The sequence below is a fragment of the Vulpes lagopus genome, chromosome 8 (genome assembly GCF_018345385.1).
Source record: "Vulpes lagopus strain Blue_001 chromosome 8, ASM1834538v1, whole genome shotgun sequence".
Lineage (NCBI taxonomy): Eukaryota > Metazoa > Chordata > Mammalia > Carnivora > Canidae > Vulpes > Vulpes lagopus.
The window spans coordinates 42,090,071-42,104,780 of NC_054831.1; the positions used below are offsets into that span (position 1 = coordinate 42,090,071).

A 14,710-nucleotide genomic window follows, 5' to 3' on the forward strand; every position below is an offset into this window, starting at 1 on the left:
GAGTTAAATGTTCACAAAAGGGCAGCCCGGGTGGCTCAGTGGTTTAGCGCCACCTTCAGCCCAGGGCCTGATCCTAGAGACCCAGGATCAAGTCCCACTTCAGGCTCCCTGCATGGAGCCTGCTTCTAGAACTCTGCTTGTGTCTCTGCCTCTCTCTCTGTCTCTCATGAATAAATAAACCAAATCTTTTAAAAAAAATGTTCACAAAAAAAGATAAACATTGCCTCAAAGAAATGCCATAGTTTTGGGCAAACCTCAACCCCAATGAAAATAAATTTTTCCTAAAAGAGGCCGCACTAGTGACTGTATCCCTACTTATTAAAAAAGAAACATCTAGCTTTTCACTCATTCAGACCATGGTTGAATTGCTCTGGGATGACTTCAATATTTATTGCCGTTAAGTGATTTCTTCTGTGGGTGTTTATACCGTCTCACAGTTTTATCTTACATAATCTTTATTTCCTGTTTGATGGTACTTTTTGTGACAGGCTTTTTAGGTACATGAGAATCTCTGTGTATAATATCCTCCATTCTCAGGACAGTGTTAGTTAATTCTGTTTAACAAAGACTTATCCCAGCGCTGGGGTCAGGGACACCAACATTGGTATCTGCTTGGGAGCATCTCAGGGGCAACTGGTCAGTCTGTGTATGTGTAAAATGTCAACTCAGAGAATAGAAGTTGGAGGAGAGGGTACTAAATTCTTCCAATGGCTGCCCTCAGCATCCGTTGCTGGTCATCACACTCCATTGCTCTGCATTTTTTAGCACATGCCTCAATGCAGACATATTTATTTCTATAAAGTATATTCATACTCCACTAAGCTAATGTATTATGTAAGTTATAAAACATACTAAATGCCAAATAAACTAAATAGTGATACAATATAATCTTATATAACATAAATATGCACACAATGGATCATCTTCTACATGCCATTGGGGCTGTGGGCTATGTGGTGATCACTGCCTTGTTTTGTGCCCTGTGGTCAGGCTTAATTTAGAACTTCCACCAGCTGCTTGGTAACCCTCCAACTGCTCCCTGCCTCCTCCCTGCCTTTGGTCCCCCATCTCTGTCCTTTTTCTGTCCCCAGCTACAATGAGAAGAGCTTGACCCTCTGAAATCCTCACTGAAACTCTTTTATGCTAGGATCTTGTGCCCCACACAAAACTGAAACCCTACTGTGGGCAAGACTGGAAAGGGGGTGTGCATGTTGTGTGTATGTGTGTGCAAGGAGGGAAAGAGGATACTTTCCATTATTACAGACTGAAGGTTGATGGCCCAAAGGCCCTTAAAAGAGCTTGAATGTTGGGTTTCACAAAGTACCAGAAGCAGATGTTTTACCTCAATCTAAAGAACAAGCAGAAGCCGTATTTGCCTTTGGGAGAGTACCTCATTCCTCTTGACAGATGCTTCTGGGCCAGTTTGATACTTCCGAAGAAAACCAAGAGGCTCCTTGAGGTTGGCAGCTCAGATCTTTCAGGGAGGCAGAGCAGAAGCTACCTATCAAGCAGCAGCCTGCATTCAATTCTTTTTCCCAACTTAGGTTCATATATATAAAACCATAGTCTGCATTTTTACCTTTAGAGCCACATCTGTTTGACTCTACAGAGTGCTCCCAAAGCAGGTGCTCCCATCTGCCCAGGGACTGGAAATATAGGCAGAGTTGCTGCTTCTCTGCCTGCCTGGAAAAACCATGGTGGCTGCTGGCACCTCTTTTCTTTATTGTGTGTGTGTATGTGTGTGTGTGTGTGTGTGTGTGTGTGTGTGTGTGTGTGTGATTTGTAATTGAGCCTTAGTGGTATCTTTCAAGGGTGAACTAAGGACTCCGCAGGTGCTTTGACAGCCTCTGCTCGACTCATCTACCTTCTCCAGGATTCCTAGCATAAGCTGATTCAATTGGGTTTTTCGAACTGGGTTTTCTCCTCAAACAAGTGAGACATGATCTGTTACCAACAAGGTATCTTTAGAGCCAATCTAGGCCTTGGTTGCTTTTCAGGTATCCTGCTTTTCTGGTGAACTCAGGATGGCACTGGGGGCAGGTACCCGGATGCTCAGGCTCCAGAGCTTTGCCATTTTGCACTGACTTGGGTGTTTGTAGGATCTGCTTATTGTGGGTTTTAGTTTCTTTTTCCTAGTTTTGCTTTAGAATGACCTAAGCATCAGCCAGCTATGCTAGAGTCTGACAAGCAAGTAGGAGATTCCCTTTGAATTCTTATGTCCAAAAACTCTTGTCATTTTCTTGTCATTTAATTGTCATTAGTGTTTGGGATGACACTAATACTTTTCAGATGGCGAGTGCCTCAGCAGAGCTCATTTGTGGTAGGGCTGAGCCAGTATGCAAGAGAATAAAAAACTTGGCAGATATACTAGGCTGAATGAATTATTACCATCTTGCTTAAAGTATTTTACTAGGTTATCCATCTTAGACAGTCCTGGGGCCCAGAACAGGTACATTTTGAAAGAGAGAGAGGAAGAGGAAAGATGAACATCATGGCCTGAGCCAGATGGCTAGGGAGATGGTGGAGTGATGTGGGATAGAGAAGACTCCAGGAAGACAAAATGAAGCTGGGGAAGTAAGAAAGGAGGAGCAACTGAAGACAAACCTTTTGTTTCTAATAATTCTGTGTATCACTATTTGGTATTGAGTTCCTCCATTATAACATGAGGTATTTGAACTAAATGTTTTTGGTGGCCATTCTGTTTTTGTAACTGTTTTAATCTCTGAGTGATTCAGTCCAACCAACAGCTTACTCTTTGTACCTCTGTTATCTATTGCTATAGACTGTCATCTCCCTACTTATTCCTCCCTTAAAAGACAAAATTACCTGAAACCTGGTTTTCAGAATCTTTCAGCTATTACTCCCTCCCCAATTCTTCCAGTCAAAACTCCCATGGATATGACTATCCAAGGGTATTTCTTCCTAGGGTATGAATCAGTGTTGTTAAGGATATATATGTTCACTGGCTCAAGAAACTTCATTGATTGAATACCTGTAATGCTCACTTGATACAAAGATAAATAAAACACAAATCCTTCTTTTCAAAGAACTCATTGTCAGGTGTGGGAGAGACACATAGGTATAATGTCATAGGCTCCATAATCCAAGTAGTCTTTGGGTATATTAGAAGCCTGCGAGGGGTACTCCCAGCCCTGTGGATTGACAGGGCATTAAGCAAGACTGCTTAGAGGTTTCTTTTAGGGGTTGAGGATGATTCAGCATGACAGAAGAAGCAGGGCCATTTAGAGGGAGCAAAGGGAGCAGCATAAACAAAATCACTGGAACATGAATCTGCATCTACACATAATAAATACAAGTAGCATTTGAATGACAACTGGTAGACTTTTTGAACAGTTATTTCAGTTGATATTAAATTTGATACAATCTCATCTTTTTTATTCATTCGTGGGGAACTTGATTCATCTTGTATGCTTATCTTTGACATAAGAAGGATTTTTTAAATTTGTTTACTTGCTTATTTAAAATTAACTCTTTGTTGTAAGATTTAAATGTTGAGAATATGAAACAATATGTTGCTGGTAGGCGTATCAAATAGTAGTAGTATCACTGTAACATTTCTGGCAGTTTCCCATAAAGTTAAACCTATACCTACTCCATGACCCAAAAATTCTATTTCTGGGTATTTACCAGGAGAAAAGAAAACATGTGTCCACTGAAGGACTTATACAAAAATGTCCACAGCCATTGTTTTCTTAGGAGTCCCAAACTGGATACTACCTGACTTTCCAGCAGAATATAAACAACCTGGTTTATTCACAAAATGAAATACTACTAGGTAATAAAAAAGAACCAGCTATTGTTGCATTCAACAACATGAACTTCAAAAACATGCTAAGTGTACGAAGCCAGACATAAAATCTTACATTTTGTGTGGTTGCATTTATTCAAAGGGCTACAACAAGCAACACATCTCTGTGATGAAGGGAATCAGAACACTGACTTTCTTGAGGTAGGAGATGTTGACTGGGAAGGAGCAGGATAGGTTTTTCTGGAGTGGTGGCAATGAGCTTATTATATGGGTATGGGTTACACGCATGGAAGTGTAAGCCATTGAACCGCACATGAAAGATCAGTGTGTTTCACTTCATGAAAAATATACCTCAATTTTTAAAAATACAGAGGTTATAAAAGATATAGAGTAGGGTGGGGATGTTAGGTCACAAAAACAAAGAACCACGAAGGACTGGAGAGTAAACCAAGACCACGCGCGCACACACACACACACACACACACACACACACACTCCTGATCTTTAGACCTCAGCTGACATTTGTAACACTGAGTATGGTAACACAGACATTGAACATGATAACAAGGTACCACTTACAATCTTCCTCTCTTATGGTTTTTGCTGCACAGATGACAATTCTAAGAGTGAGAAAAATTCTACAGCTTCACTCTGTAATGTTAGTACATATACGTCATGAGAATCAGGGACCTGTAGATATTCAGAACCAGACAAGCTCCTTTACTTTCCAGATGAGGAAATGGAGGCCAGGGAGTTGAAGGGCCCTCTTATGGTCAGTTATCAGTCAAAGATAGCAAAGCACACCAACATTGGTGAGCAGCAAAACAGCGCCAGCTTCGATGAAGCCCTGGGAAAGATAGCCTGTGTTGTTTTTTTGTCATCACTATTTATGACTGTGTTCTCAATAAAAAAGGGTAATGCTGTCCTATTTATTATCTCTTATGGACCAGGTCCTATCTATGTGCTTAACACATAGCATTCCTAATCCAATCCAGTAGGTGTGCAAGGTAAGTCCTCTTGAATATATTCAAAGAAGAGGAAATGAAGAAATGGAGAGGTCACATGACTTGCTAAAGCTTGCCAGTGCAGAATGGAAAAGCTAAGTCAGTTTCATTCAAAACGCTCTGCTCTTTCCAAGAAGCCCTGCTGATCCTTTGAATACTAAGTTTACTGTTTTAAATCAATAATTACACAATTGTGCATTTTATGTGTTAGACATATGCCCATTGATTATTTTTGTCTCATCAAATTTGTATATAGAGTACTATTATCTGATACTTGCCTCCTTTCTAGAATTTCTCTATTTAGTACTTAGATAGTTAAATGGAAAATTTCATCCTGTTTTTCAGACAGACAAATTCTTGATCGCTTTATCCGCTCTCACTGTGACTTTGGTTTGGAGCAGAAAAATAAAGGAAACTGTTGAAATGAAGAAAATTGAAAATCGGTGAAAACACTGGATCATTTTCTCAATAATGAAAAAAAAAGATCTAAATTGTTCCAAATAATCTATTCCTGGGTTTGTTTAATCTTGTTTTGCTTTATTTTGTTTTTAAACAATAAAATCATTTAAGGCCATAAATCCTTCCCCTCTCACCCCCAATGTATCCAATAGGCTTTGCTATAATGTTTTTTCCTATTCTCTGGATACTTGATTTATAGTTTCAATATTGATTTCTTCTTTGACCCAGAAATTATGTGGAAAAGGCTTCTTAATTTTCCAATAATTAGAAGATTTTTAAAGAACTTTTTATTATTGATCTTCTGTTCAAAAGTTTTAAAACAAATCTTTGTTTTGGGATATTTAGCAAAGTTTTCTTTTATGCAAGTGTGTGATTAATTTGTATATTACATGAATACAAGAAGCAATTGCACTGTTGGGGATTTACCCCAAAGATTCAGATGCAATGAAACGTCGGGACACCTGCACCCCGATGTTTCTATCAGCAATGGCCACAATAGCCAAACTGTGGAAGGAGCCTCGGTGTCCATCGAAAGATGAATGGATAAAGAAGATGTGGTTTATGTATACAATGGAATATTACTCAGCCATTAGAAACGACAAATACCCACCATTTGCTTCAACGTGCATGGAACTGGAGGGTATTATGCTGAGTGAAATAAGTCAATTGGAGAAGGACAAACAGTGTATGTTCTCATTCATTTGGGGAATATAAATAATAGTGAAAGGGAATATAAAGGAAGGGAAAAGAAATGTTGGGAAATATCAGGAAGGGAGACAGAACATAAAGACTCCTAACTCGGGGAAACGAACTAGGGGTGGTGGAAGGAGAGGAGGGCGGGTGTTGGAGGGGAATGGGTGACGGGCACTGAGGTGGACACTTGACGGGATGAGCACTGGGTGTTTTTCTGTATGTTGGTAAATTGAACACCAATAAAAATTAATTAAAATTAAAAAAAAATAAAATAAAATAGTTGATTCTAAAAAAAAAAAAAAGAAGCGAAAAAAATATAGTTTATGCTATTTCTCAAATCTCTTATATGATACTTCACTTTAATTGTATACTTGAACTGTCAAATTCTGAAAGCATAATATTTTTTTTTCTGAAAGCATAATATTAAAAACATCCCACAGTAAAAATGTTTTCACCAATTTTTTCTGTATTTTGAGGATTTCATATGTATTTATACAATATATATTATGTATATATTTATATCTATATATGTAAATATATATAGTATATATGGCTGCTATGTTTATCAATGCTTATGATTCGCATAGAGCTTTATCACTGATTAATTTTTCCTCATTATGTGCTATTTCTCTCTGGCTTCATTAATAATTTTGACCAAGAATTACGTTTTAACTGATTTTAATTAAGGTTGCCATTCATACTGGGTTTTTTTCTTTACCTTTTCTTTATTAAAAAAATATTTTATTTATTTATTCATAAATAATTAAGAGACACAGAGAGAGGCAGAGACATAGGCAGAGGGAGAAGCAGGCTCCCTATGGCAAGCCTAATGTGGGACTTGATCCCAGGTCCCCAGGATGATGATCTGAGCCAAAGGCAGATGCTCAACCACTGAGCCACCTAGGTGCTCCTCCTTATCTTTCCTTGGTATATATTTGCCTTCCCTTAATTTCCAATCTTTTTTTGTAACTTTCTTTCAGTGTGCTTCCAGAAATATATTATTTTTGGGTTTTATATTATAACTGATATGAGAATTTAGCCTGTACTCAATAATTACAGTGCTTGACATACTTGTTTTTATGATTTACATTTTTTGGTTATTCTTTGTTGTTCTTTTTACTCTTTCCTAATTTTCCTTATTTTTTCTTACACTGTTAATATTTTTTTTTTTTTTGAGCGAGAGAGAGAGACAGCAAGCACAAGAATGTGAGTCGGTGGAGGGACAGAGGGAGAGAATCTCAAACAAACTCCCTGCTGAGTGTAGAGCCCAACTTGGGGCTCAATTACATGACCCTGAGATCATGACCTGAACCAAAATCAAGAGTTAGATGCGTAGCTGACTAAGCCACTGAGATGGCCCTTACACTGTCAATTTTTAAATTATTCTATTTCTATACTAGCAATTTTTAAAAAATCACATATGACCATTGCTAAATTTGGATTTTTCTATTAATATATAAAGATTACACAATTCCTATGCTTCCAGTATATTTACCTTCATAGTCCCTCCCTTCTTTGCTGAGAGGAGATCTTTAATTTTCCATCCCATATTGTACATCCTACTCCATCCCTGCACACTCATGGACACATACATTCATATTCACTTCATGGCTCAGATAGTTTGGAAATTTTTGCTTCAAGCTTTTCTTAGGGATTTCCTTACAATTTCTTGTCCTATTTAAAGAAGACTTAAGATATAAACTTTGGGTCACATATTTATGTTAGTATCATCCATTTATACTTAACTATCACTTGTTCATGCATTTCCCAAATGATCAGATCCATGATCTGATTTTTATTTGGATAGAATAGCTTCTATGTATTTCCTCACATGGGTTGCAAGGGTGGCAACACATTGAATCCTTACTTGTCCCCAAATGTCATTCTTTTGCATTAAATGATATCTTGTGTGTGTGTAGAATTCTTGGAACTTTGATTTTCTCAATAGTCCACAGTCATTCCATTGTCTTTTGGTTGAGAGTATAATTTGTAAGTCAGATATTAGTCTGGTTCAATTACTGCCATAAGTTATCTGAGTTTTTGGTTTTGCTTTTCTGGAAGCTTATAAGATTGTTTCTTTACCTTTGGAATATTTCAGTAACTTTTCGAGGCTATGCTGTTTCATTTTCTTTAACTTCAGGTAATTTCTTTTATTTCATATTTTTTATTATGGCCTTTCTTCACTATGTTACTCTCTATGAGACTTTTTCTCCTTCTGAATATAATATTTGCAGCAGAGGCCTCCTGGATCTGTTCTTGGAGTCTCTTTTACTTTTTGTATATAGTTTCCATTTAAAAAAATGTTTTGACTCAAAAAAAATGTTTTGACTCTGTTGTATATTTCTTCCTTTTGTCCACTCAGAATATCAGTTTGGTTCTTAGCAATAAATGGTCTGTTTATCCTATTTTAATATCGAGGCATCAAATTTTATTTTATCATAAATCTTAGAAAGTCCTTTTTTTCCTCTATGATTGAATTTCCTTGAGAATTTACTTCTGTTTTGTTAAAATTATCCTTCCCTTCTCCATTGACTCTGTATTCACTGGAACAACCTTTTCTAATCATTGGGTCTCGTCTTCTCCCTTAACATATGGAGTGCTCAAAGAGGATATCATGGGTTGTCTGTACCCTCAGGTTAGGTCAGTCCACTGAGGCCTCTTAGCCAAGAAAAATGAGCTGGTCAATGGGAAGGCTGGTCAATATATGATTCCTGGATGAGCTGTGAAGGAGCTAACAGAGATGGGGTTCACTTGTTGCTGACGTGCACACAAGTGTCCCCTGCTCCCTCTGGGGTCCTCCAAGAAGGGGATAGACAGCTCTTTCTCACCTGCACAGGCTGGGAAATATTTATCCCACTGCTACAAACCCTTCCAGGTTTTATATGGTTATCAGGCTTGGGCAGCTTGTCTAAGAACCATAAGAGCAAGGGGACAGGTATGGCCATTCTAGAAGGCATAATCCCATATCTATCCATCTAGGGCCTATCTGAGAAACTTGAAGTCTCAGATCCTCACCATTGGCTCCAGCAGTGTGCCTTCTCCCATGGCTCTGTGCCTACTGCTCTATCATGGCATAGGGTTCAAGGAAAATAAAGATATATATCTACCCCAAATCTCTGAAGAATTTGGGGCTTCATACATAGCCTAGGCCCCTCTCAGTAGTGTGCAGTTTGGTTGTAGCGAGGCATTAGAGTGTGTCTGAAACTCTTTAGAGGTTCTCACTTAGTTTAGGGTGTGCAGTGTGGGACTTCCCTACTATCCTCATGACACTCAGTCCAAGGCATGGCCCACACTCCATTGGGATCTTCAGTCAAATACTAAACAATGGGTAGCCACTTCAGTTAATATTTTTTGAGCATCTATTATATGCCAAAGCAGTGCTTTAGGTAATAGGAATACATTAGTGATGAAAAGAAAGATATGGAGCATACATTATAGAGGGAGGGACAGATCATAAACAAGTAAAAATGAACATTATAATTCTGGAATATAAATGCTACACACAATATAAATTGTGCTGTGATAGAGAAGAGTGAGAGGCTTCGATGAGGAAGGATCATTTATGCTGAGCCTTTAAGAGGAGAAAAAGTGGGGCACCTGGTTGCCTCAGTTGATGAAGTGTCAGACTCTTGATTTCCACTCAGGTTAGGATCTCAGGAATGTGAGATCAAGCCCCACACTGGGCTCTGTGCTCATTGCAGAGTCTGCCTGAGATTCTCTCTTTGTCCCTCTGCTCCTGTCCCAATCTCTATCTCTCTAAAATAATAAATCTTTAAAAAGAGGAGAAATAGCAAGTAAGGTGAAGAGATGAGGCAATAGCTTTCCAGGCTTGGGAAATAGCAAGGCAAGGAGATGAAGATAGGAAAAACCTTGAAGTGTTCTAGAAACTGGCAGAATGCAGAGTGACTAAAGTATGGGGAGTTGGCTGGGCACAGGGCGCAGAGGGACAGTCATAGAAAAGGAGGCTGAGGGGGCAGGGCTCAGGTCATGCATGGCCTGAGTGCCACTGATTCCTCATAGCATAGACTCTTGTTTTTGTTTCTGTGCTCCAGATTACTTAATACATTTCTGTTGATTCAAGTTATGGATCACCCATGACCATGGCTTGGTTGAAGGCTGATCCTCCTCTTCAAACTGTGCTGATAAAGCTTTGTCAAGGACTAGGTTTCTCAGCTACTGCACACCACATTGTAGATACATCTTAAGCTTTCCACCTATCTCCAAAAGGAGCAGGCTCCACACTCTGGGAGTCCCAAATGGGATCCCTGACTTCCCTCTTAAATGATTTTTTTAATGTTTAGAAAGTTTACTCTTGGTTCTGTGAAGTTCTATGAACTTCAACAAAAGCATAGTGTCATTACAGTATAATACAGAATAGTTTCACCACCTGGAAACATCACCTAGGCTTCACCTATTGAACCCTTCCTTGCCCTTCCCAAACCTCTCATTACTTGTTTTGGAAATGATTTTGGTGTTCCAAGGGCAGGAGGGCCAAGAAAAGCCAACCCCAAATCTATTGCCTTGTGGGAGACAACCTACAGATGCGTATTATCCGTAAGACTGGACACTTTGCTACATACAGAGTTGTAGAACAGGTAAGTGGCTGCCACTCTACAGCCAGAAATTCTGCCTGTAAATACAGTCTTGAAATGTGCCATTTAACTGACTTATTCTTTAGTCATTGTGGTAACTGTGGTATTTATTGTCTCTAATTCTTTATCTCTTTCTGTATGTATCCACACCCTTACCTGTGCAGCTTTGTAGTCTCTCCTACCAAGGATGGAATGTATTTCTCAGCCTTTGATGGTGAGCTTGGCCATATGACTTGCTTCAGCCACTAGGATGGTAGCAGACATAAGCCTGAACTGCCCACTGCTCCCAGGAGGAGGGTGAGAGACATGGGGAAGAGATCTACTGCTATAGTCTGAATGTTTGTGTGTCCCCAGATTCATATATTGAGATCCTAATCCTTGAAGTGATTATTAGCAGGTGGGGCATTTGGAAAGCAAAGCCCTCATGATTACGATTAGTGCTCTCATAAAACAGGACCTACAGAGCCCCCAAGCCCCTTCTGCCTTTGAGGACACAAAGACAGCCATCTGAACCAGGAAGCTGTTACCAGATACCTAATCTGCTGGTGCCATGATCTTGGAATTATCTCCTCCAGAACTTTGAGAAATAAATAATTCTTGCTTATGTACTACCTAGTTGATGATATTTTGTTATAGCTGCCCAAATGGACTCATACAGCTACCTCAGCTGACCTATCCTAGTGAGAAATAAATGTTTTTTGTTGCAAGCCACTGAGATTAATGTAGCCATAGCTAAGTGATTTAGGCACAGTATTTATTTAGATGAGACATCTTGGGAAATCTCAAAATGAAATGAAAGGCTTGGTAGAATCAGTATACCCTCTTAAAAATATTAAGTCTGATCACCACTAAAAATGGGTAGTGTTTAAAAAGTGAGTGTCTTTTAACATAGGAGAGTGTGGTTGTGGTTCCTTAGTATTTTAAAGCCTGCCAAATGGTGAAGGCATTTTAAACATTGAAAGCTTCAAAGGTTCTCATGAAGCCAGTAGCCACTGCTTATTTTAACGTGCCAAAGGATATGAATGATTGCTTTAATATGGTTCCTTCTCAGAGCGGATTGTCAAGACCAGATCAATCAATGCATCCGACATGAGATAATTATGTAGTACTAGTACCTCTATTATTATATTTCAAAGAGAATAGTGTTTCAACACAGATAATGATTCTGAAATTGTTTCTCTTGCGGAGTACCCTGATGGCTTTTTTGATTCCCTTTCTACTCTCTTGGAAATCTCACCCCTGCACACACACCTAATAAAAAATAAGTACATATAACAGGTTTCTATGCTTTCCAGAAACATCTGTTCTTTGTTTTTAACCTCCTGAGGAAACGATGATATAAATACATTTAAATTTTTTCTATTTTGTTTAAAAAGTGCTGTCACGAACGGAAGAGTAGAAAAATAACATCGCTTGAAATTAAAGGCTGCAGTAATTTATTAAAATATGAAAGAAATAGAAAAAAGAAAAATCACAGTGGGGCATTTATGGTTGAGTTTTCATTACGTGCTAAAAATCTCTCTGGCTCAGAGGGGAAGCCTCTGAGCCAGAGCAATGCTCAACCTTGGCTGCACAACAGAACGACCTGGAGAGATTTTTAAAATCTTGATGTCCAAGCCACTACCTGGACTAATTATATCAGAAATTCTGGGGGTGAGAGTCAGCAGCACTTGGTTCTAAATTTCCCCAGGGGATTCTAATGTTGAGCAAAGACGAAGAGCCACTTACCTAAAGAAGTGACCTAGCTGGCAAGTTGCACCTATTAAGGTTAAGTGGCTAATTCAGTCAAGGTCTGGGTAGGAAAGAGAATACACCCCATTTGTTTCGTATGATAAAGCTTAAATGGAGTGCTATTTAAATGGATTAGCATTGGAAGGAAGCTATTACCATCTCTAGGCTTGATGGACAATGTGACCAGAGCCCAGTGAGACTCAGATGCTTGAAGAAGCCCCTGGGTCATGGGGATTGTAGTCAGGGAGGGATAGAGCCACTGCCAGAGACATGCAGCAGGGAAAGATGGGGCAAGAAATACTCTGCTCTCTTTTTCTCCTGCCCTCTAATGGAATTTGACCCCCTGTCAATGGGTCCCATTGACAAGTCCAATGGACTCCCACCAGAAAGGTATTGAGGGAGATACAGTCCAAAGGGTCAGCCTCCAGTGGCACAGAGCAGGCTAGAGAAGGGCATTAAAGGGGCTTTGGGGACCAAACAGAATACAACCAATGCAACCAGCCAGGCTTTTTGAACCAAAACCAAAACCAAAAGCAGATTGTGTGGCCAAGTATGAAATATTTCTTTTTTTAAATATTTTATTTATTTATTCATGAGAGACAGAGAGGCAGAGACATAGGCAGAGGGAGAAGCAGGATCCTTGCAGGGAGCCCAACACAGGACTTGATCTCAGGACCCCGCGATCACAACCTGAGCCAAAAGCAGACACTCAACCACTGAGCCACCCAGGTGCCCCTGAAAGTGATTTCTAAATGTAATATTATAAAATGCTTTAAAAAACAAAGTGAAGTTATCATTTAAAGAATCGTCTTAAAAAATAATCACATTTCGTGAATTGGGGTTGTTCCAGAAAATCTAAGGTATATGATTACTACAGTTTAAACTTCAGAAAACTGTTTTAAGAGTCTTTTGTGCCAGACACCTTGCCATGCTAGATACAGAAATCAAACACTGGAAACCATGTGTATGTACTTCAAATGTCAATTATGTCCTTTTTGTAGTTCAAATCTTCTATATCTTAACTTATTTTCTATTTGAGAGAGGAATGTTCAAGTCTCCAACTGTAACTGTGGATCTGTTTATTTATCATTTTGGTCCCATAAATCCATTCCCATCCTGTATTTTGAAGCTGTATTGTTAAGTGCAAATATATTTTTATGTCTCCTGAAGAACTGACCCTTTTTTCATTATATATTTATTGGCCCTCCTTAATTCTGATAATATTCCATATTCCAAAGTCTTGTCTAAATTAGTGTAGCTATTTTGGATTTCTTTTGGTTAGTTTCTATGTGGTATGTATTTTCCCATCCTTTTACTTTTGTCTTTTCATTCAAAGTGGGTTACTTTGTGTGTGTGTGTGTGTGTGTGTGTGTGTGTGTGTGTGTGTATATACCACATCTTCTTTATCCATTTGTCAGTCAGTGGGCGCTTGGGCTGTTTCCATAGTTTGCCTGTTGTAGATAGTGCTGCTGTAAACAACAGGTAGCATGTGTCCCTTTGAATTAGTATTTTGTGGGCGGGGAGGATGGGGAAATAAGGGATGGGTATTAAGGAGTGCACTTGCTGTGTTGAGCACCGGGTGTTACATGAAATATTGAATCCTTGTATTGTACACTGTATGTTAACTAACTGGAATTTAAATAAAAACCTTTAAAAAATTAAGAAAATAAAATGGGTTTCTTGTAGATAGCAAATAGTTGGACTTGCTTTTTGTCCAATCTGCTAGTCTCTTTCTCAATTGGTGTGCTCCTGTCATTCACAGTGTGATTTTCTATATGATCCAATTAAAACTTACCATTCTGATATGTTTTCCATTTTATTTTGTATATTCTTTTTTCCCTCTTTTCCTCTTTTTTCATCTTCTCTTGCCGATTAATACGACATATTTTTATTATGACATCTTTGTCCTCACTATTATTATTTATGCTGCTTTTCCAAATATTTTGTAGTGCTTGCTTGCCTTAGTTTCTCCAATATATATCTTTAATTAACATACATCCACCATCAAATATTTTACTATGTCCTATGTAGTTTAAAGATCTTATAATTGAAAAACAAAACAAAACAAAAACAAAAAGATCTTATAATTGTATATGCCTAACTCCTGCCTTCTTTCTTTTGTGCTATTATTATTATACATTTTATTTTTACCTACACTATACATATACAATACATTGCTATTATTTTTCAAGTAGTTTTCTTTTAAAAAAATCAAATTTTATGTTATCTTTACTTATTGTATTCCCAGAATTCCTCATTTCTTAGTGCAGGTCTGAGTTTCTGTCTGATGCTATATTCCTTTAATATTTCCAAAGCTTTTCCTTCTGGTAGACTTTAGTGTAAGGGTTAATGTTAATCTTGTCATTAGATGGGCTGGCTTTGGGGTTTGTTGTTGGTAGGGTTATTCTCAGTACAATAAAACCTTTGAATTCTCAGTTTTTGTTGGAGAATGCTTATTTCTC

At 38.4% G+C, this 14,710-nt stretch overlaps 1 protein-coding gene across 1 annotated transcript in view; it reads left to right on the plus strand.

Moving 5' to 3' along the window:
• TEX26 (testis expressed 26) overlaps window positions 1-5,195 on the plus strand; it is a 31,299-nt gene extending 26,104 nt beyond the window's left edge. The window contains exon 7 of the mRNA XM_041767444.1: window positions 5,119-5,195. Coding sequence (XP_041623378.1) covers window positions 5,119-5,195 — 77 coding nt within the window. The remainder of the gene's footprint in view (window positions 1-5,118) is intronic.
• The last annotated feature ends 9,515 nt before the right edge of the window (window positions 5,196-14,710 follow it).